At 40.8% G+C, this 23,889-nt stretch overlaps 1 protein-coding gene across 4 annotated transcripts in view; it reads right to left on the reverse strand.

Annotated features, from left to right (window-relative positions):
• PHF20 (PHD finger protein 20) overlaps positions 1–23,889 on the reverse strand; it is a 148,302-nt gene that overhangs the window by 20,894 nt on the left and 103,519 nt on the right. For all 4 annotated transcript variants that reach the window (XM_059133340.1, XM_059133339.1, XM_059133341.1 and 1 more), the window contains 4 exons: positions 19,167–19,445; positions 9,175–9,273; positions 7,356–7,520; positions 5,986–6,164 (listed from right to left, as the gene is read on the reverse strand). In XM_059133340.1, the coding sequence (XP_058989323.1) occupies positions 5,986–6,164; positions 7,356–7,520; positions 9,175–9,273; positions 19,167–19,445 (722 nt within the window). The remainder of the gene's footprint in view (positions 1–5,985; positions 6,165–7,355; positions 7,521–9,174; positions 9,274–19,166; positions 19,446–23,889) is intronic.

The raw sequence follows: 23,889 nt of genomic DNA on the forward strand, positions 1-23,889 counted from the left end.
CCAGTAAGTTTGGAAATCTCTTGAGAACTGGGATTCACTAAAATTCAATCAAAGACAGCTAAGTTGAAAACTTCAAAATAACTTTTTTCGTATGGGTTTGGCTAAAAAAGATGATTCAACTTTTAAAAGTTTAAATTTAGAAATGAACAAGAATAATAACAGAAAAGATAAAGTATCTAAGACTAAACCTGAGACTAAGAATAGAATATCTAAGAATATCTAAGAATAAAACATACAAGATCTCTGTGAAGAAAATTTTAAAATACTACTTAAAGGACACAAAGACTTAAGTCAATGGTAAGGAATATCATATTCTTGGACAGCAGGAGTCATCAAAAGGAAGTCCTTTCTCCTTAGGTAAATTTATAAAAATAATGCAGTAACAAATAAATAGTAAGTGAATAGCTGTAGAACTGGATAGAAGGTGATCCTAAAATTAAAAGGAAATTTATAAAACAGAACAAAAGGGGATACAAGCCCTATCAGATATTTTAAGAATATTATAAAGGTAAAATAATTAAAATAGAATTGTATAAGCAAATACACAGACAGACCAATGGAAAAGGAGAATCTAAAAAGCAATCCAAACACATATGGAAATAAAATAAACGAAGGTGACATTTCAGTAACAGGGCATGGTGTTGGGACAACTGGGAAGTTATGGCCCTTACACCTTATACCAGGATAAATTCCAGGTGGAACAAATATTTACATTGCTTTAAGAAGATTAAGTGGAATTTCAAAAGTACCAGAATCAACCACGAGCAAATTCTGTTACAAATTTTTCAATAAACTTTTATGAATGAGGAAGCAACTATTATTTAAATTTCAGAGCCATTAAAGGAAAGTTTGATATAGTCGACTAATAAAATCAAACAAAAAATCTGACAGATGACAGAGTGGATACAAGTTGTTTTAACTGTTTTTGCAGCCAATACAAAACAAGGTCTAAAAAAGCCTATACAAATGAGTAGGAAAATGACCAACCATCCAACAGAAAAATGGATAAAGGACATGAACAGACAGGTCAAAGGAAAATATCTAATTCTTAAAGAAAAAAGATGTTCAAATCCACCACCAGAAGAATTAATGAATAGTTATTTGAGTTAATATAATTAATGTGAAACCAACCAGACCAATAATATGCATATACTTTAGTATTTCTAGGTTTGGGGATTACATATAAATATTAAGTAATTCTTTATACATTTATGTACTGCCTGAAGTTTTTATAATAAACATTTGCTTTTATCCTAAAAGTTATTCTCTTGAAGAAATATTTACAGAGCATAATTTTCATTTATATATATATGTGTATGTGTATTCCAAAATATTAACACTGCTTATCTCTAGGTAAAAATAATCTGGGTAATTGTTTTCTTCTTTGTGATTTTCTGTATTTTCCAAATGCTACAAGTATGAAATTTTTAAACATTTATTAAAAAAAAAAAACAAATTACATGGGCGCCTGGGTGGCTCAGGCAGTTATGCATCTGCCTTCAGCTCAGGTCATGATAGCAGGGTCCTGGGATCGAACCCCATGTTGGGCTCCCCTCTCAGCTGGGAGTCTGCTACTTCTTCTCTGTGTGTCCCTCTCCCCAGCTCATGCTCATGCCCACTCTCTCTCAAATAAATTTTTAAAAAAATTACAAAGTGGCTATACCAACAGACTATTTTTTCACTTATCTTTTTTTTTTTTTTAAGATTTTTTTTATTTGAGAGAGAGAGAGCGAGCACACACGGTGTGCCAGCAGGGGGAGAGGCAGAAAGAGAGGGAGAGAATCTCAAGCAGACTCCCTGTTGAGCATGGAGCCTGACCAGGGACTCAATCTCACGACTCGGAGATCATGATCTGAGCTGAAATCAAGAGCTGGGCTCTCAGTGGAATGAGCTACCCAGGTGCTGTTGTTCTCACTTATTTGAAGAGCAAAGATAAAGTCTGATGATATCCTATACTGAAAAAGGTGCTCCTAAGACTGTTCACTGGCACAGCCTCCATAGAGAGTTTATATAATATTGCTAACAACAAACAGAAATATTTATCAAAATTATACATGCACATTACCTGTGGCCCAGGAATTCTACTTTCAAAACTTGGTCCAACAGGCGTACTTACACAAAATTATTCATTACATTACTGTTAAGGTTAGAAACCATCTAAATGTCATCAACATGAGAAGGGTTAAATAAATGATGATCCATCTATGATGCAGCCATAAAATAGAATAAAGAAGTTTGTTTTCTGTTTGAAATGAAATAGGCTTCAACATATATTGTTAAATGAGAAAAGATATTGAAAATACTACATAACTGTTTTTTTTTTTTAAGATGGTTGCACAGCAATGTAAATGTACTCAATTCATCTAACGCCATATACACTTAAAAATGGTAAATTTTATGTTATTTTACCATGTAACTGAAAAGGTGGTGAGGAGGAAGAGAATACATTTGTTACTGCTTGCTGAGCCATGGAGTGTTTCCAGAATGCTACACAAGAAGCTGACAAAGGGTGCTTCCCATGAAGGCAAGCTGGGGGTCACATTTTTTTCTCCATACCTATGTATACTTTTTGGACTTTGAACTATATGAATGCTCTAGCTAGCAACAAATAAATAATACAAATCTTAAAACAAACAAAGCTTTTAAAGTGGACTTCTGGTTAAAACTGCTACACAACTTTTACTGGGTTTGGCACCTAATATATATTTGTTAGTCTAAGGCAAACTACACCCAGAGGCTAAATTCAGTTCATGCCCTGTTTTTGTAAGTGAAGTATCATATGAACACATTCATGTTCATTTATTACATAATGCCTATGGCTGACTGGGCAAAGCTGAGTAGCTGTAACAAAGAACACAGGGTCCTCAAAGCCTATAATACTTATCACCTAGCCCTTTAAGAAAACATTTGCCCAAACCTTTCCTGTAACAATTAAAATAACTTAAATATCAAATGGAATTCCTGAGGTTCATTTTTATGCGGTACCCAGATTTCTCAAACATTCATGATTATTAAGTAAGACTTTAACCTCCCAATGATTTAAATTATTGCCACTGGTAAATAAAATCAAATAATAATTTACTTGAATAATGTTAATACAAATCAAATAATGAAAATGATCAGAGAACATTACTCCTCTAAAGCAATGTATGCATCTTCTAGGAAACAAACTCTAAATATATGCTAGGGTAGGGGCACCACGGTGGCTCAGGTGTTAAAAATCTGCCTTCAGCTCAGGTACTGATCCTAGGGTCCTGGGATGGAGCCCTGCATCAGGCTCCCTGCTTAGGAGGAAGCCTGCTTCTCCCTCTCCCACTCCCCCTGCTTGTGTTCCCTCTCTCACTGTGTCTCTCTGACAAACAGATAAATAAAAATCTTTTAAAAAATAAAATAAAAGTATTTTAGGGTAGTGCAAATTACCAATGTAAGTAAAAAAAATTTTTTTTAAATAATCACTGAACCTTCCTAGACGACAAATACATTTAAAACTAGATGATGGGGGCGCCTGGGTGGCTCAGTGGGTTAAGCCTCCGCCTTCGGCTCAGGTCATGATCCCAGGGTCCTGGGATTGAGCCCCACATCAGGATCTCTGCTCAGCAGGGAGGCTGCTTCCCCCTCTCTCTCCGCCTGCCTCTCTGCCTGCTTGTGATCTCTCTCTATCTCTGTCAAATAAATAAATAAAATCTTTAAAAATAAAATAAAATAAAACTAGATGATGAATATATTTACAAAGTTTAAATTACATTTGTTCCAGAGCTCCCTCCAAATGTATGTCTTTTACTAAAGTTACTGAGTGGAAAAGGTACATTGCTCATAATGACAGGGAAAGTAAAAAACTGTCCCTCTATACCACAAAGCCAGCTCTAGACAGCAAGGGGACAGCAAAGAAAAGTCTTCTACAGCAAAACATAAGGTGTTTTGAAGTGAGCTCATCATCACAATACCATAGGAAGCCACAAGCATTGCACTGAGCTGAGCTAGGGGAAGGTCATGCAGAACCTGGGAAGCTGGAGATGAAAGCAGTTCCTGACTCTGTCCTATAACAGCTGGTATGGCCTCAGCAGCTCCAAACTTAAGTTTCCTCATATACCATATAATGCCACACCAAGCTCTACCTCCCTGAACACCCCATCATCCTTGCTACTTACAGAAAAGTCAGTGGGAAAACACAGTGGATCAGAACTAGGTCTCTTCTACTGATGAGCGGGAAGAGCCCTGCCAGGAAGGGCCTTCATTACTCACCCACTAAAGATTTCTATGGACAAATGAAGATGAAATCAGGCTTCCAAGACCCAGAACTGACTACATGCCCAGAGAGACAGGATAGAAATTAACCATCTTCAACATCCTTTCAAAAAACAAATTAAAAAAAAAAAAATTCTACTTAGATAGTTCCAGGTTATATAAGAGTTTTCAAATTGTAGTCCACTGAGCTTCAGAGGTTCTGCAAATGAGTATCTTTTTAAAAACAAGACTATTCTTAAAAATTAAAACCAAGGGCGCCTGGGTGGCTCAGTGGTTTAAGCCGCTGCCTTCGGCTCAGGTCATGATCTCAGGGTCCTGGGATCGAGTCCCGCATCAGGCTCTCTGCTCAGCAGGGAGCCTGTTTCCTCCTCTCTCTCTCTCTCTCTCTCTCTCTGCCTGCCTCTCTGCCTACTTGTGATCTCTCTCTGTCAAATAAATAAATAAAATCTTAAAAAAAAAAATTAAAACCAAAAATGCACATTCCAATGTTTCCCAAACTTAAACTTAAGACAACACAACCCACCAGTATACATAACTCTGTACTGCTAGGCTAGCTCAGTATTGTGTTACACTTGGAACAAAGCTTTCCCTCCCATCTCCTTAATCAGTGACTATACAGCATGCTGTTTAGGAAAAGTCACCCATACAAATGGCCATGTCTCACAAAAAGGAAAACTACTGAATCACTGAAATGCTTCAAGATGGCAACTGTCACACACAAACCTGATTGCATATCAGACTTCATGGGAAAAAGCATACCGTTCACATTTCTGGACTCAAAAGTGAAGATGACCTATTATGACCTTTCAAAACTAATGCTTTTAAACTTGTTATACATTTTGCGGTTCTATGAAAGAATCCATTCGGAAACTGCGTTCTGATATTTAAAAGGATTGAAAACCACAGACCTAAGGCTTACTAAAGGTCATAAATACCAGGTATTATTTGAGACCATTTATGTACTCTGAATTCCCAGAGGTTACCATGAAGGCTACTGAAAAACAAAGAAATTTCCAAAGAATCCTGACCAATATAACCATGACTTACTTGAACAACTCAGGTTCCCTGGACAGTCCAGGCAGCTGCCAAGACATGCGGGGTATTAATGACAGCCTTTGGAGTCAGCAGGCTAGCAGCCACCTCACTGAAACTGTCATTAAAAGCAAGGAAAGGGCCAGAGGCAAGCAGGTGCTGGCCAGTGATGCTCTCCCCAAGCAGGAAGGGAGGCCTACCCCACAGGCACATCCCAGAGATGGAAATGACAGATACAAGTGTCAGGAAAATAAAGAACAAGAAACAAACAAGTTATGAAACTGGTCTTCATTTCTTAAGGCCATATAGAAATTTTACATCAGAGAGAAAGTAAGGGACCATAGGAAGACTCAACTACCACTCCAGAGATTCGGATCCCTGCTGTTCAACTCCTCACTGTGTGACCACAGGCAAGGCCCTTCCCGTTTGTGGGTCTCAGCTGCCCCAAGCAGAGTGTAAGACTTTCAGACTCAGTGATGTTTCAAGTCCTCTCTCATTCTAATAATAGGCTATTTACACCAGCCTGAGATTCAGAGGAAGCTGAACTATAAAGTAATAAGCTCAGCGTGCTGCTGGTAATAGTGCCTACCTGGCTGGGGCTTCTAACATGACTCTATGTCTGCTGTCCTCAAACTGCAGTCCCTGCAAATTCCTTCCAAGGACCAGTTTAGGTTTTCCCTATGCCTGTCTCCTGGAAGCTCTACTTACTTGAATCATGAAGTCATTTTCCTCCTGAACCTCACAGATGCAGCGGACCACTTCAAAATCATAGCGGTCATCCCCATCAAGTTCTTCATCTGGATTGGTGGTCACGTCAACATCTTGACCATACTCCTCATCGCTCCAAAGAAAGCTCTCAGAAGAGGACTCGCTCAAATTATCTTCCTCTGAGAAGAAAGGAAAAACAACAGTCACTATTTTAAATTATAATTACAAAATTTTAAAAAACCTAGAATGTCAAGAGTGGAAGTGACCTTACAGCCCCACTCCTCTATGAACTTTCACAGAGCTGGGAAACAGGACTCCAATCTGTTCCCTGGGCCTGTCATCTAGTAACAGCCCAAATGACGCATGCTGCCTGGTGATGAACTGAATTCCATTCCTCATTTTACTGAGAGTGAAGCCCAAAGTAAGTAGCACCTCAAGGTCACAGATCTCATTGGCAGGGAGGCTACAACGCCCCAGGAACTACACATATCATCATCCTAATGACTCAAAGATGTTCCTCAACCTCATCCCTTCCAGCCAGGACCTGGCTTACTGTCAAATCTACATCCAGAGCCACCTTTAAACTCTGTCAACAGTAGGAAAGGAAGAAGGGGCAGATTCCAGGGATAATCAGAATTAGAATCACTAGATGTTGGTGCCTGCTTAGTTCTAATTACAGCTAACATTTACTGATCATTTCCTTTGTACCAGACACTGCTGTAAGTTCTTTCCATATAACTGCTAACTCTTTCCAAATTCACAATCAACCTCTAAACTGCTGGAAAAGAAGCAGCTTCAATGTTGACTCAGATATCCCCAAGCAATCAGGTTAGATGCAGAGTCCATGAATAAGAAATGGAGCAATGAAAAGGGCAGGCATGCGAGAGGATGGGGTATAATGGATTTTGGGGGTTACAGACATACTGGTCTGGACGAACCTAAGAAGCATTCAACTAAAACCAAAGTTGGAGAAAAGAAAAGTTCAGGAAAGGCACAGCTAATTGCCTTTGGTTTATCTGACGCACTTCTTTATTTTGAAAATAAAACAGACTTATACTTGCAGAAGGCCTGGGGAGTAAGTTACAGTGTCAACATAAATCCAGCCTTCTCCAACTATTCTGCTATACAAATGATCAAGTCGGGACGCCTGGGTGGCTCAGTGGGTTAAGCCGCTGCCTTTGGCTCAGGTCATGATCTCAGGGTCCTGGGATCGAGTCCCGCATCGGGCTCTCTGCTCTGCAGGGAGCCTGCTTCCTCCTCTCCTCTCTCTGCCTGCCTCTCTGCCTACTTGTGATCTCTCTCTGTCAAATAAATAAAAAAAAAAAAAAAAAAAAAAAACAAATGATCAAGTCAGCAGACAGTCTCCTTACCAGATACTTTCACTTTCCCTTTATGGTTTCCAGATTCTGAGCCATGGAGCTGTGGGCTCATATGGACCCCCGGCTTATTTGAGGACCCACACCTGGTGACAGCAAATGCCTTAGGTGGAGAAGGTTCCTGAGAGGTATCACTGATCTCCTCACTGCAAGGGCATTCTGGAAGATAGGATCAAAAAGGAATTAGCATGCCCAAATATCATCAGGGCATTCCAGAATCAATCCCACCCAACCAACAACTCCACTGTTCAAACAACTCCATGGGCAGAGGAGTTGATATTCAACTACAAAGGGGTGTGGAGGACAGATTTCGGGATTAATACTTCTAGATACTTCCAAGAACCTCAAAATCAAAAGCTTCCTCCTCACCATCACCCTTCTCCCTTTTTTCTGATAAGATTGTTTTTCTAAGCCAAAAGATATATTAAGAACAAAAGATGGCAAGGCACCTGAGTGGCTTAGTCATTAAGCATCTGCCTTTGGCTCCGGTCATGATCCCAGGGTTCTGGGATCAAGCCCCGCATTGGGCTCCCTGCTTGGCGGGAGGCATACTTCTCTCTCTCCCACTCCCCCTGCTTGTGTTCCCTCTCTCACTGTGTCTCTGTCAAATAAATAAATTAAGTTTTAAAAAACCTTTAAAAAAAAAAAAAAAAGAATAAAACATGGCAACCCTCTGGCTCCCAAGGTTGAACACTTATTTTCTTAACATCTTTGTAGGAGTTAGACACACACTCTTTGAGAAGTAAATCCTTTATTGAAAGGCTTCAGAGATAATGTGTTTAAGAGTTGTGTGTAGGGCCTGTGGGTGAAGCAGTCAGTTAAGTATTCGACTCTTGCTTTCGGCTCAGGTTGTGATCTTAGGATCACGAGACTGAGCCTCACATTGGGCTCTACACTTAACACAGAGTCTGCATTAAGAATCTCTGTCCCTCGGGCGCCTGGGTGGTTCAGTGGGTTAAAGCCTCTGTCCTCGGCTCAGGTCATGATCCCAGGGTCCTGGGATCAAGCCCCCCATCAGGCTCTCTGCTCTCGGCGGGAAGCCTGCTTCCTCCTCTCTCTCTCTCTGCCTGCCTCTCTGCCTACTTGTGATCTCTGTCAAATAAATAAATAAAATCTTAAAAAAAAAAAAAGTCTCTGTCCCTCTCCCTCTGCCCCTACCCTCCAAAGATCTCTCTCTCTCTCAAATAAATAAATCTTTAAAAATAAATAAATAAATGTTGGGTGTACAAGGGGTGCCTGACTGGCCCAGTTTGGTGGAGCATGCAACTCTTGATCTTGTGGTCATAAGAGCCCTATACCGGGTGTAGAGATTACCTAAAAGTAAAATCATTAAAAAAAAAAAAAGAGCTGCGTGTACAAACAAATACAGTCATTCATCTGTATATCTTCTCTTACTATAATGCTTTCACATTACTCTATGACAAGAGTACCATCATACTGGCCAATGTAGCAAGAAAGAAGGCCTTCCTAGATGACAGTGTGGCCCAGAAATGCTCAGGATGAATACTCCTCCCCTGCCAAGATCCATGCTAGGTTGATCCCACAAGCTCCCTTAAAGGCTTGCTGGGGGGCGAGGGGTGGGAGGTTGGGGGAACCAGGTGGTGGGTATTAGGGAGGGCACATATTGCATGGAGCACTGGGTGTGGTGCAAAAACAATGAATACTGTTATGCTGAAAAGAAATTTAAAACAACAACAACAAAGGCTTGCTGGCCCCTCGGATCCTCAGTGCAATCTCAGGGCCAGGAGAGAAAGTAACCCCTCCCCAACCCATGGTAAGAAACCCAAGTGAAACACCCCAGGGGAAAAATTACCAGGTTTGGTTTTCTTTTTCTTTTTCTTTTTTTTCTTTGGCTTCACTCTCACAAACTCTTTGAATTTCTTCTCTTTATTCTTTTCCTTGTCTTTTGCAGCTGGAATTAAAAATAAGTGTAAGTCCTGGCTTTCTAACATCTTGTTTCCAAGAGGTTTATTCTCAAATAAGAATGTCCAATTTGAAGAACTTAAGTGGGCAAAGGGACAGAGTTCTAGATCTGGCTCTGCCTACGAGGTGACCTTCTATCCCCCTCAAGACGCTGGAACCCCTTCTCCGTCATCTAGCCTTTAGACCAATGGTGAGCAAATTCTGGCCCACTGCCTGTTATTTTAAGTTTTATTGAAACAGACGATATGCGTTTGTTATATATTGATGATGGCTGCTTTCATGCTTCCACAGCAGAGTTGAAGAGTGAAGATGGAGGCTTTGTGACCCTCAATGCTGAAAATATTTGTCTGGCCTTCTACAGATTAAGTTTGCCAACCCTACTTAGATCACGACTCCTCACTAACTACATACTACAATAACCAGGTGAGATTTTTTAAAAGTGAGTGCCCAGGTCCCACTCACAAAATGCTGATTCATGTAGCTTACAGTGTGACCTGCATATCAAAAAAAATTTTTAATAACTGAAGTACAATTCACATAACATAAAACTACCCATTAAAAAATGAATACTACATACCTTCCAAATACCACAACTTCATTCTCTGCTACTCTTCACTGCAAACTCAAGTCATTGACACTCCCTATCCAAACTTCTCACTTCAGTTTTTCTTAATTCCATTCTAAAAAGCTTCCCACCACCACTTTAAGATTGTTTTCAGTTTTCACAGTTAACAGTAGCTTCCCCATTGCAAAAATCCTGTTGTTTTGATAAGCAAAATATAGCATTTCAAATACTTGATCAAGCCTAACTCTGCAGAGGTCAAGAAGGGTTTAAGCACACATAGATCCTAGGACCTAACCACTCTACTCCTAGATATTTACTCAAGAGAAGGGATACTGTGTCCACACAGAGACATGCACATTAACACCCACTGATGCTGTAGTTTTAATCACACAAAGTAAAAAATGCCCAAATGTCCATCAGCAAGTGAATGAATCATTTGTGGTGCATTCACACAAGGGAATACTTTTCAGTGATAACAGTATTAAGTATTAATATGTGCAGCAACCTAAGTGAATCTCAAGTATGCTAAGTGAAAGGAGCCAGATTAAACCCTAGTACATACTGAATGACTCCATTTGTATAAAATTCTAGAAGATAAAAAGTAATCTATTAAAAAAAAAAAAAACAACCACAGTGCCTAATGAGAGGAAGGAAGGAGTGAAAAGGAGGAATTAAAAAAGGGCATGTGGAAGGTCTGGAAGGCAACAGATGTGTTTACTGTCTTGACTGTGTTGCTCTTCAAATTATACAATTTAAATACGGGCAGTTCAGGGACGCCTGGGTGGCTCAGTTGGTTAAGCCCAGCTGCCTTCGGCTCAGGTCATGATCCCAGCGTCCCGGGATCGAGTCCCGCATCGGGCTCCTTGCTCAGCGGGGAGCCTGCTTCTCCCTCTGCCTCTGCCTGTCATTCTGCCTGCCTGTGCTCGCTCTCTCTGCCCCCCCATCTCTGATAAATAAATAAAATCTTTAAAATAAATAAATAAATAAATAAATAAATAAATACGGGCAGTTCACTGCACAATTAAACTTCAATAAAGCTGTAAAAAAGAAAAGAAAAGAAAAGAAAAAGTCCAGTGGTATGTAGGGCATTCACCATGTTGTACAACCTGCTCTACCCAGCTCCAAAACATTCCCATCACTCCTAAGGAAAATTCTTTATCACTAAACGACTTCTCCCAGGTCCTCAGTCCTTAGTGACCACCATTTCTGCATCATGGCTACAGATGTATCTATTCTGGACATTTCATATAAATGAAATCACACAATACGTGACCTTCTGTGTCTGGCTTCTTTCACTTAGCATGCTTCCAAGGGCATCAAAAACACTCTTCAAGTGATTCTGATGTGGATTCAAGATGATCACAAAGCAGTTATGAGATAAGGTAACAATCAGATTCATCTGATTTTAACTAAGCACTTGTGTGCAAAGAAACCACAAACATCTATCTCACTTAATCCTAACAACAACCTGTGTATATCATTTTCATTTTACAGATAGGGAAACCAAAGCTCAGTGAGGTGAAGGTACCTGCCTGACATCACGCAGATATTTGAAAACAAGCTCTTCAACACCATGTCAGCGCCACAGCCCAGGCCTCTCTTTCTAATGGGCATCCAGGACCCATCAGAGAGGATAGTGGCCTGCCTTCCATAGCTGTCAAGCTTGGGCTCTACAGACAGAAGTTAATCAATTGGCTAAAGAATACAGGATTTAAGGGTCTCTAAGTTCCCTCCCAGTTAAAGCACTCCACAACTGAGAAAGTTCAACAAACAAGAACTCCAGAAAATACCTTGGTCTAATTTACAAAAATACTCAATTTAAGATTAAGAAACCAAGGTCCAAAGGAATAAGCTGACCTGGCCAAGGTCATACAGTTAATTTGCAAAACACAGTCAAATGCCTCCTGAATTTCATAAAAGCTATCAACAATATTTATTTTCTTCTGACCCTGGGAACAGTCTTCCTCAGATACAAAAACAGAACTCATGAGGCACCTGGGTGGCTCAGCGGGTTAAGTGACCAACTCTTGATTTTGTGGTCATGGAATCAAGCCCCGCATTGGGCTCCACTCTCAGCTCCTAGCCAGCTTGAGGATTTTCTCTCCCTCCCACTCTGCCCCTCCCTCCACTCTCTCGCTCGTTACACACATAGAAAGGAAGAAATAAAACGGTCTTTGTTTGCAGAGACAAGACTGTCTATGTAGAAAATCCCAAAGAACTGACCAAAAACAAAAAACAAAACAAAAAACCTCCTGCTGGAACTAAGAGTGATTATTAGCAAGGTTGCAAAGGAACAAGGTTAATATACAAAAGTCCACTGTTTTCCTATATATTAGCAATGAACGACTGGAATTTGAGAACAGTAAATAGGAAGAAGGCCTGCATGTCTCCATTGGAACTCAAATGGGAATTTGGGTGAGGGAGAGAAGATGATGTGGCTAGAAGCGATCGTGGCAACATGTGGGGCCTTGTAAGGAAGTTGGTCTTTATTACGAGCAATTAGGAGGCCACTGGAAGCATCTGAGTAAAGGACTAAAAGAAGGTGATATATTGCCTCACATATCACTTGCTCCTTGCTCAGCAGGGAGCCTGCTTCTCCCTCTGCCTGCCATTCCCTCTGCTTGTGCTCTTACTCACTCTCTGACAAATAAATAAAATCTTAAAAAAAAAAAAAAAAAAACTCTCTAAAAAGAAAAGTCGATACATTGTCACACACAAACATACAGAAACTATTGCCCAACCCAGTTTTTTTATTTGTAAACTCAGGTTTTAATGACCTCCAAATTAAAGTGACTATATCCATTAGTTCACTAAAAGGCCAAGAGCATTAACCCATCAGCACAAGTGGCTGCAGAAGAGATCACCTTGGTCCTGGATCCTTGACAGGTCAAGATGTAGGGTATAAACTGCCAAGTACCTGGGCATACCCAGTTATCATCTAAGTATGGGAGGGTTTTTTGGGGTCTTTTTTCATTTTACATTTTATAAAACTGTATCACATCCTTTAAGAAACCCAAAAGGTAGTAAGAGAAGAATGGGGCAGTTCATTCCATACAAGGGATTCCTGAAGTCCCCACATTATTCAAAGTCACATAATTCATGACTAACATTTCCATAAAATGAAGACATAATGAACACTCTCATTGGCTTTTGAAATCAAATGGTTAATGAATTTTCTGTTTCTTAGGATTTGCATTAATTCAAATTTTGCAAATAAGACTTTTCAAATCATACAACTTCAAACTGGTAATTTTGCATAAAATGCAGCTATAGCTTAACATTGTTACCACGCAACAGAGGAGGAAGTGAAATTCAGAGAAGCTGCAAGATCACGCAGACTGCCGAACAGGAAAGGAGAACTCAGACCTCTGAGAGGACACGGGCCCTGAGCACAGTCCCTGAAATAGGAACCAGGGCATGGATCTGCTCTGCAGTACAACACCACCACCACCTGGCTTCCTGGCTCTGCAGGTTTCTTTTCTCACCTTGCACCTGCTGGGTGTAGGAGACACCTATCTCCGAGAATCTCTTATACTCCTCCTTCACTGAGCAGCGTGTAATTGAGCAGGATTGACTCCACACTCAGTTGAATCAGTAAGAGTAATCCCATGGCCCCGGTTGCAATCTTAGGTTTAGATAATCTGAGCCTGGCCAACTGGTTCCTAGGACAGGGACTGGAATGGCCTCATATGACCCACAAGTGGGATTCTGGTCCAACATGTATAAAAAGGATATGTTTTTGCTCTCTTATTAGATTTGAATGAAGCAGTATGGAGTCTTAAATGATACTGGCTACCACCCTATGACCACAAGGTATCCAGCCTGAAAACAGCACTGAGAAGTGAGATGGTTAGACAGTCCTGGAGCTGTCCCTCCCCTGTACTGCCCCATTATGTGAACCAACAGACCCCTTGACTGTAGAGTCAATTCAAATAGGATTTCCTGTTACTTGTAACTAAAAGCATCCCAAGTCTTGCTGCTGGTCTGAAATAGGGTCACCTTAAGCTTTAAAGAGTTCCCTCCAAAGGCTTCAATTAGAGGAGTAAACAATGAAGATAAAAAGAAGAGCTATTCTAGGAAGCTGTTCTATAGAGGTCTATGGTCTCTGAATGCACAAGAAGAGAGAAAAATCTTCAGAGTTTCACACTGGCTTCCAGCTGAAAACTGTGAAGTCACATGTGGCCTGGGGTGGCAGAGCTCACAGGGACAAATGTCCAGCAGTGACTAAGCTAATACAGGTGATTCCCGGAGGTACAGGGGTAGACAAGCGGACAATAGGCAGAACTCATTCGGATTACCCATGGACACAGGAAGTCTCCTGCAGGGAAGCACTCCTACTCTCCACTCTAGGACCCAGGGGCGGGCATCCTTCCCTGGAATCCTAAGACCAAACTCACAGCCTAGAGTGAGGGTGTAGACTCTGCAACTAGACTCAAATCGTGGCTCCACCACCTGCTAGATGTACAGATACTGGTTCAAGTTAACCCAACTCATCTGCGTCTTGAGTTTCTAATTTATCAATTAGGCACAACAGTACCCATCTCACAGGCTCTGTTTTGAGAATTAAACAAGACAATACAAGGAAAGACTTGGAACAGTGCCTAGCACATGGCGAGTTCTCAAATGTTAGCTGTTGCTATCTTGCTTGCAATACCCTCTCCATAGAGGGTGAGACTGGTCTGCTGTCAGTTTTCTCCTTGGACGGCCTGACCCACACAGTATGAGCCTGACTGCAGAGCTTCTTCTAGATTGCCCAAGCCCGGCTGCACAAAGAGCAATTTCCTGCCAAGGCTCTGGATCAGAAAGCAGCCTGTCACCTGAGGAGGGTGAGGCTTTTCTAGGATGGCCACTGTCATCTCCTCAGGCTGCAGGTGCCCATCAGAAGTCCTAGAGCCTTTCTCCCTCTGTACAGCCAGCTCCCTAGTTCCCCACCAGACAACCGCCATCTTATGAGAGCAGAAGGACATAAGACTACTGATTCCAGGAGGGAAAGGCACAGAATAACATCACCATCGTCCATGGCAGAACTGCCACGCGGCTGGGACAAGGAGCAACCAGAGCATGCTCTGACCTGCATGAAGGGATGGCAAGCAGCTCAAGGGCAGAGTGGAAGTGGGCATGCTCTTGGAGAGATTCTCACTGCCTACCAGAGCAGGTGATACTCGTGGCTTAACACTACCATTTCCCCATGCCTACCTTCCCAGCCTCATCTCCCAGCAGTACCCCCCGCTGGCTCCCACCACAGATCCCACCCAAACACCAGCCCCACAGGGCTCTCCAACCACCCCCTCTTAAATCCTGCATTTTTCTGCCTTAGTTCACATGGCAGAGACTGCTATGCATTCTCCAATACCCATTTCTCCACCTCTTTCATAAGAAAAGAGAACATTTTCCAGTTTCTCCTGAGCAAGGTGAGGCCAGGGACAATATGTTCTGGCCTATGGGCTATGAACAGAAGTGATCTGTGGCACTTCTGGGTTATACCCTTAAAAGAAAGACATATGCCCTCCCCTTCCCTTCCCAGCAGCAGAAAGACAGGCAAGGTGGTAAGCAATCCTGAACCACGCAAAGGAAAAGTAACAACTAAGCACAATGCAACCATGAGCACTGGACACCATGCTCATGCTTGGACACCACAGATCCACAACAGAGCTACCCCCACAGAGCTAGAGTCAACATTTGTCATTTCCTGACTTGTTCATTTTAGCCATTCTGACTGGTGTGAGGCGGTATCTCATTGTGGTTTTGATTTGTATTTCCCTGATGCCGAGTGATGTTGAGCACTTTTTCATGTGTCTGTTGTCCACCTGCATGTCTTCTTTGCAGAAATGTCTGTTCATGTCTTCTGCCTGCTTCTTGACTGGATTATTTGTTCTTTGGGTGTTGAGTTTGATAAGTTCTTTATAGATTTTGGATACTAGCCCTTTATCTGATATGTCATTTGCGAATAACTTCTCCCACTCTGTCAGTTGTCTTTTGTTTTTTTTGACTGTTTCCTTTGCTGTGCAATTAAATTTAATTGTGTAAAATATATTTTCTATTTAGACATGTATGTGCTTGAACATGAACAGAAAATATCAGAAAAAAGTTTGCTAAAACAAAAATAGTCACATCTGCAATGGAGGTGGAAATGCCAAGGGGAGGGAGACCTTTTCCCTTAGCATTCTGTGGTACTGATTTCACAGCAATCATATGTCACTTTTATACTTGGGGGTGGGGAGTACAAAAATTACAGATTCTAAACTTAGAGCCACTGAAATGGAATGTCTGGAAAGCAGGGCCCAAAAAAATCTGTATTTTAATAAGTTATCTAAGGGCGCTTGGGTGGCTCAGCTGGATAAGCATCTGCCTTCAGCTCAGGTCCTGATCCCAGACTTCATACTCACCGGGGAGTCTGCTTCTCCTTCTCCCTCTGCATCCCCCAGCCCCACCATTCATGTTCACTCTCTCTTTCAAATAAATAAATAAATTTAAAAAAAAAAAAAGGCATCTAGTGTGACTCCCAGGCAGAGGGATTAGCCACTGCTCCAGCTGAGACCTGTGCCAGGTGGTATATGGCGTGAGGGGAAAATCTCAGTGACGAGTCCCTCAAGTTCTAGGACATAAGCTTGTCCCCAGAATTAAATATGTATTCAATGGCAAAGAGATATAAACTCACCTAAAAGATACAAAATGGCCACGAAAGCCAGTAGGACTGGCCAGTAATAGACACTAACATCCTTTAAGGATGCTATTGATCCCCAAGAAATCAGTGCTTGGCCCTAAATGAAACAAGCATCACCCAGGCAAGAGAATGCTCCAGTCTGAGAACTGAGCCCATCTTTTTTCCTTTGTGCCAGGAATATCCACAACCAAGATCTCAAGCAGAACAGGACTCAGGTCTCTTTTGTAATGCCCGGAAAAGAGTCTAACAAACAAATACTAGGTATTCAGTAAATGGGGCTCAATGAACAAGTCAATCTGTTTCAGTCTGAGGCATTTCTAACTCCAGTGTTCTAACCCAATGGTCAATAAGCAACTTTCTCTTCCCACACAGGTCTGAACTAGATATAGGAAAGGAGTTTTGATAGCTGTGGACTTCGTTTCAAATAAGTAACTGGCACTTGGCCTTGACCATCATCTACTGCACTTTGGTTCATACCAGCTGAGATAGCCATCCTGAGCAAGACTCTGATGAAGTCACTAAGGTGGTGAGTGCTTTCATGGCCTGAAGCCCTCATGACGAGTCTCCTCCTGGGTGACTACTGGCCAGCTGTCCTTCCTCAGGCAGCTCCTGTTAGCTCAATGCTTAGGCTTGCCAAGTGCATGCTAGACTGCCTAAAGCTGAGAGTATTAGAGCTAAACAGTCCAATACAAAGTCTACTGGTCATATGTAGCTACTGAGCACCTGCAATGTGGCTAGTCTGAATTGAAATGTTCAGAGAGCATAAAATACAAAATAAAATCACTAGATTTTAAAGACTTAGTATAAGAATATAAAATAGCTCATTGTAAATTTTTATACTGTTTATATGCTGAAATAACAATATTTGGATATAACAATATTTGGATATACTGAATTAATAAAATACATAATTTCATCTGTTTCTTTTTACGGTTTTTTTTAAAGATTTTATTTATTTATTTGAGAGAGAATGAGTGAGAGAGAACATGAGAGAGGAGAAGAGAAGGTCAGAGAGAGAAGCAGACTCCCCAAGGAGCTGGGAGCCTGATGCGGGACTCGACCCTGGAAGTCTGGGATCATGACCTGAGCCCAAGGCAGTCGCTCAACCAACTGAGCCACCCAGGTGCCCCTCTTTTTACATTTTAAAAACTGGCTATTAGGGTGCCTGGGTGGCTCAGGCTCAGGTAAGCATCTGCCTTCAGCCCAGGTCATGATATCAGGGGTCCTGGGATCAAGTCCCACATCAGGCTCTCTGCTCAGCGGGAGTCTGCTTCTCCCTCTCACTCTCCCTCTGTGCTCCCCCAGCCTTAAATGAATAAATAAAATCTTTATAAAAACTAAATAAAAATTAGAAAAATAAAAATTAAAATGTAGCTGTTAGAAAAAGTTACCTGTGGCTTGCATTGTATTTCTAATAAATAATACATCATATATGGCTAAGAAACCCCCACTGTATCTTTGCAACATGGCTGAGGACTGATCTCTTACAGGGTCAGAGATCACCTTAGTTAACATGGCCTGCCCCACTGTCCTGCAACCTGATTTCATACCTTCTTGGAAACACTGTCACATGTCCTAGGAGTTGCATATGTCATTTAATACCTACGTATTTGGGGGTGCCTCAGTGGCTCAGTTGGTTAAGCATCCAGCTCTTGATTTTGGCTCAGGTCAAGGTCTCACAGGTTTTGGAACGGAGTCCTACATCGGGCTCCTCACTAAGCATGAAGCTTGTGTGAAAAGTTCTCTCCCTGTGTCCCTCCCCTCCACAAAATAAATAAATCATTTAAAAAAAATACCTCTGTATTTTAATGGAGAAGTTATAAGCCAAAAATAAATAATGATGTTACAATTTCAGGTAAAAAGAACCTGAAGAGCTTGTAGAATTTACTGAAAAGTCATTAAAAATGCCTCTGCAGGTGCTTGGCTGGCTCAATCAGTAGGCCATGCAACTCTTAATCTTGGCACCGTGAGTTCAAGCCCCACACTGGCTACAGAGATAACTTAAAAAAAAAGTCTTCTAAAATTTCCCCAGAAATATGTAATTTTTCGATTTTAAGTTTAAAAAAAAATTTTTTCAAAATAGTTTTTTGTGATAAAACACGAACATGAGATTTTGTGCTCATAACCCTTACTACCACCATTGTCATTTCTATGCAAAATAAACAGTGCTATTAGAAAATATCTTCAGTTATGATTAGATGAAATTGAACTCAAATCTGGAGACAGCAAGAGAGTCCCACAATGTTTCAGTTCTTTTGCCCTGCTGGCAGGGATGGGGTAGGCTTGGGGGATAGAATGATTGTATTCCTGCTGTTCTGAGCTCAAGTTCACTGGTGGCTTCTGAAGGAGCTCCATTTCCTTGACTGTTCCCACTCATACTAGGATTATAGGGCCCTCAAAAGCTAAGTGACTTCTCAAGGTAACTTGAGGAGCAGGAGGCCAAGGTAAGACTATCAGTTAGGTATTTCTATTTCTTCCAGGACCGCCACAGCCCCATGATGCAATGCCTAAGGATCACCTGTCATTTTCAGTCTTTGAAATTCAATTGGACACCAACCTAATGCCTTCTTTTGTGTCAGAAATGCAAGCAATGTGACCTGAGCAACAGAGAGTCCTCTATAATACAGATACAACACAGAACCAAAGTACTTACTTGGGGAACTGGCAGAGACCCGCTTCCTGGTCAGGCTCTCCTGGTTGGCCTTGTCTGAAGCTGAAGAGCCCCTCGTTTGGACATGCCTCTTTCCTGGGTTCTCCTCTGGCTCTGGTGACTTCTCCATCCCATGGAAATACTTCATGTGATAATGCAACAGTTTGGCCTTGCGGAAAAATTTTAGACAATCCACAACCTTGCACCTGAATTTGTGATCTAGGTCGACAGTTGGTGCTTTACATGTTACAAAATCATCTGTTTTCTTAAAAGTATTTGTTACTGAAAAATAAAACAGAAACAAAAACAAAGATCCCTTGTGTTTAACCTAGTTATTATTACATGTGCATTAACACATAGCAATAGAAAGTGAAAGAGCAGAATGTATATGTAGCTGGAGACATTAGACAGCCATTACCTCCCCAGATTACTGTTTGGAGAGAATGGATACAACTTCAGGATAAATAATACAGACTCAACCATGATTCATCTTCTGAAAGAAAAGATCAACATGTTTTTTGTTTGTTTTTTAAGCAGCCATACAAGTTCTCAAGTTTATAGACTACGGGGAAAGAATGGGGGGAAATCCCTTAAAAACAAAAAAATCAAGGACCCATCCCAGCACTTACTACTGATGAGTTGGACCAGATTCAGACTTATTATCATTCTGGTACCTGCATGTGTCGACAGAACTAGGGAATATTGTGGTGGGATCTCTTTATGAAACCAAAAGGATCTCACAATGGTTTCTACACAAAGACAGCGTAACTGTTACGAAGGTTTTTGACATTTTGCTATTGTGTACTTTGTTGGAACAAAGGGACTCAGAGATAGTAAGAGAAAAAATGACAACCAAATAAATGGATCCGAAGGCATAAGGAGTCAGAAGTCAATAATCAAATTTAAAGAGCCAGAAAAAGTTTGAAACCACCCCCCCCAAACCAGAAGGCAATGGTCTATCATGTTATCAATGACAAAAAAATAAGAGCTGTCACAAGGAATGCATGTGTCTTGGAAAGAGTTTATTGAAGACTGCCTTAACAATGCCCTCACCTCAATGAGAGCAATCATGTTAAACTCAAATTCTTCTACTCTACTTGAATAGGTCACCCAAGAATATTCGGAGTGGACCTTTCTTGAGTGAACCAAATTTTTCCTTAATGCAGTAATACAATTTCCATTAGAAGCAGAAAGCATACTGAACCACTGGTAAATATTAGGACTACATTTTCAAATACCATTCCATCATCAGAAAAAAAAAAATTTTTAACTCCATCTAAATCATATTCTATATTTCAAAATCAGCACTAGGGTATGATTACGAAGTTGTTATGCTGATGATGTGACAGATGCCATTATATGGGCAATTTATACAAGTGAAAAATTATACAGATACACACACATCCCAAAGCAGAATGCCTTAAAATCACTTTCTATCTCTAACGAGAGATAAAATAAAGAGGTACCAATCAATAAGATGCAGTTAAGAGAAGAAAAGTAACATGAAATAAAATGGAATTTATACAAATGGTTGTACTGGAAAAGCATGGCAGTGGAGAAATTCAAAACTCTAACCTCCAGTGCTCGCTTCGGCAACACATATACAAAACTCAAACCTCCAATATATCCTAAAATTATTTCGTAAAAGAAATTACAAGCGATTTCTCTGGATTTCCTCCTCTTGGGCCTAGTAAGTTGAACCACGTGAATTTGCCATTTTTTGTACATTAAGAAGGTTAAACATTAGTTACATCACACAGTTCAACCTAATAATTCCTTTTTCCATTGTGACAGTCTCAAAAATCACTGCAGACAAGGGACAGCTGAGCGGCTCTGTCGGTTAAGCATCTGACTCTTGGTTTCCGCTCAGGTCATGATCTCGGGGTCATGAGATTGAGCTCTATGTTGGGTTCTGCGATCAGTGCAATCTGTTTGAGATTCTCTCTCTCCCTCTCCCTCTGCCTCTAACCTTCTTCTAGCTCAGGCTTCCTCTCCCCCTCTCTAAAATAAATAAATCAATCTTTTAAAAAAGTAGTATGGTAAAATGGAATCAGCTCAACTTTAAATACCAGCTCTACCTTTCTTAGCCGTATATATAAGTTGTGCATATTTTCTTTTTTTTTTTTTTTAAAGATTTTATTTATTTATCAGAGAGAGAGAAGGGGAGAGTGCAAGCACAGGCAGACAGAATGGCAGGCAGAGGCAGAGGGAGAAGCAGGCTCCCCGCTGAGCAAGGAGCCCGATGTGGGACTCGATCCCAGGACGCTGGGATCATGACCTGAGCCGAAGGCAGCTGCTTAACCAACTGAGCCACCCAGGCGTCCCAGATATTTTCTAAACTATTCTCAATCAGTATCTATAAAAGAGAATAAATACAACCTATTTTAAAGAGGTAAGAGAAGGCTATAATGTATGCGCCTGGCACAAAGCTGTTCATTTCAAATATTAAATACATCTTGAAAAACAGGCTTATGTCCTTTATGGAATGTGGCTGGAGACAGCTATTATAATTATCAACCACACTGAAACATTCCTTCAACCAGTCCTCATAAGCTCTGGCTGCAGACATGTAACTCTATAAGCACTGTCTTTTCTGCATTCTTCTAAAAAATGTGAAATCCAAACCAACCACAAGATTCCTAATATGGCCACTCAATAGGATTATTACCCCTACCTTTTAAAACATCATACTTTTACTAATGCAGCCAAAGGGTTTTATAAATTCACTACATTTTTTAAATAAACACATTATAGGGTGCTGGAAAGTACCAGCTTAGTCCAACAATTCCTGAACTTTTTTTTTCTTTTTTTTTTTTTTTTGCCTTTTAAAAATGTGAATTAAAGTACATTTCCATTTTCCCCAAACAGTTTTGTCAAACTACATACTGGAAGTTACATATTTATCCCTAACAAACTCCATGAGATTATTTTAGTGCAAGAAGTTTTTAACTCTTGATTCTGTAATTCTATATATTCAGATCTTTATCTAAGTTGTTGATAAAGATCCAGTGGGACAGAGCTGAGGACAGTCTCCAGGCTCACACCAAGCAATGAATCTACACTCTCTCAGGTAGAACTGCCTGAGCCAGTTCAATTTCATCTATGCAGATTCCCAATACACTTATGCATCTATCTCCTACTGATTCAGACAGAGATTTCAAGAAAGATGTGCTCAAACTATCTGCTGAAATAAAGATGCACTTGGTCTGACAGTGCTATAGATCCCCAAAATTAATATGTAAAAAACTAATCCCCAATATGTTGGTTTTTGGAGGTGGGGCCTTTGGGAGCTGATTAGGCCATGACAACAGAGCCCACATGAACGGGACTAGTAACCTTATAAAAGAGACCCCAGAGAGTTCCCTTTTCCCTTCTGCCACATGGTGACATAGTGAGAAGACTGCTGCTTTCTAACTAGGAAGCAGGCTTTTACTAGACAATGAATCTGCTGGTGCCTTGATCGTGGACTTCCCAGGCTCCTCAACTGTGAGATATAAACATTATTGTTTACAAGCCACCTGTATTCTGTTACAGCAGCTTGAATGGATGAAGACAGATAGTCTATCAATCCAGTTCTCAAAAGGAAGTAAGTTTAGTGTGGCAGCATAAAAACTCTTCATCCCCAGAAATAAAACCTTTGGTTCCTCACAGCCAAGCAGAAGGCAAGAACAGTTGGACCTCCAAAGGTAAACAAGCATGGCACTTAGGTGGGCCACCTGCCTCTAAGACATGGGAATAGTATCACAGCAGCTCAAGTAAACAGAGAAACCCCCCAGAAGAGAAGACACTGCCAGAAGTCACTATCACAAAGCCCCTGACCAAATCAAGAGCTCTTTTCAAAATGGCAACATCAATGAAACAAAATGAGTCACTGGTTTTGCCCAAAGGAATAACTATTTAAAGAAGAATGATTTGAGAATTATGAATATTTGACCACAGAAGTTTGATAAGTCAGATTCCCTCATAAACTGAACTCAGTGAGTATAAACTGTTGATATACAAACCATTCCAATTCAGCCTGTCAATAATCTGCCTTGCACTGTCAGGAAAAACAACATAAGCACCAGGTTGAGAAAAGCAGCCAATAGGGTATGAATCAGTTATGGAAAATAACCTTTGTCAAAATCGGTTGTATTACACAATTAACTATAATTTTGGATCCACCAAACTGTCAATAAAAATGTTATATAGTAATAAAATAATGTTTAGGCTAACTTTTTAGCGATGATAAACTATTTGGGACATATTAAATTAGAATGAAACAACAGCAAAAACTATAAACATCCCAAGACTTAAGTAATTGCTTCCTTCTTCAAGAAGACCTTGCAAAAACCTGGTACTAGTTTTAACCCAACTAATTTTAGGAGAAATAAAAAAGTGGTATTTTCCAGACTTCATCATTTTATCTTAGATTTTGTATAAAGATGGCCAAGACAAGCCTTCTGTACACACAATGAAAGCTGCCAGTACAGCCAGTGTAGGTCACATGATTGCTTTGGTTTGGCATACCTCTCTCACTTGCAAACCAAGCCCTGCTCATCCTTCAAATGCTATCTATTTGCATAATACTTTTGCCTTAGCCTCTCAGCAGAAAAGACTCTACCCTGCCAGGGCCCCTGGTGGCTTACTAGGTTTAAGCATCTGCCTTTGGCTCAGGTCATGATCCCAGGGTCCTAGGATTGAGCCCCACATCAGGCTCCCAGCTCAGTGGGGATCTGCTTCTCCC

This window comes from Mustela lutreola, chromosome 9 (genome assembly GCF_030435805.1).
Source record: "Mustela lutreola isolate mMusLut2 chromosome 9, mMusLut2.pri, whole genome shotgun sequence".
Lineage (NCBI taxonomy): Eukaryota > Metazoa > Chordata > Mammalia > Carnivora > Mustelidae > Mustela > Mustela lutreola.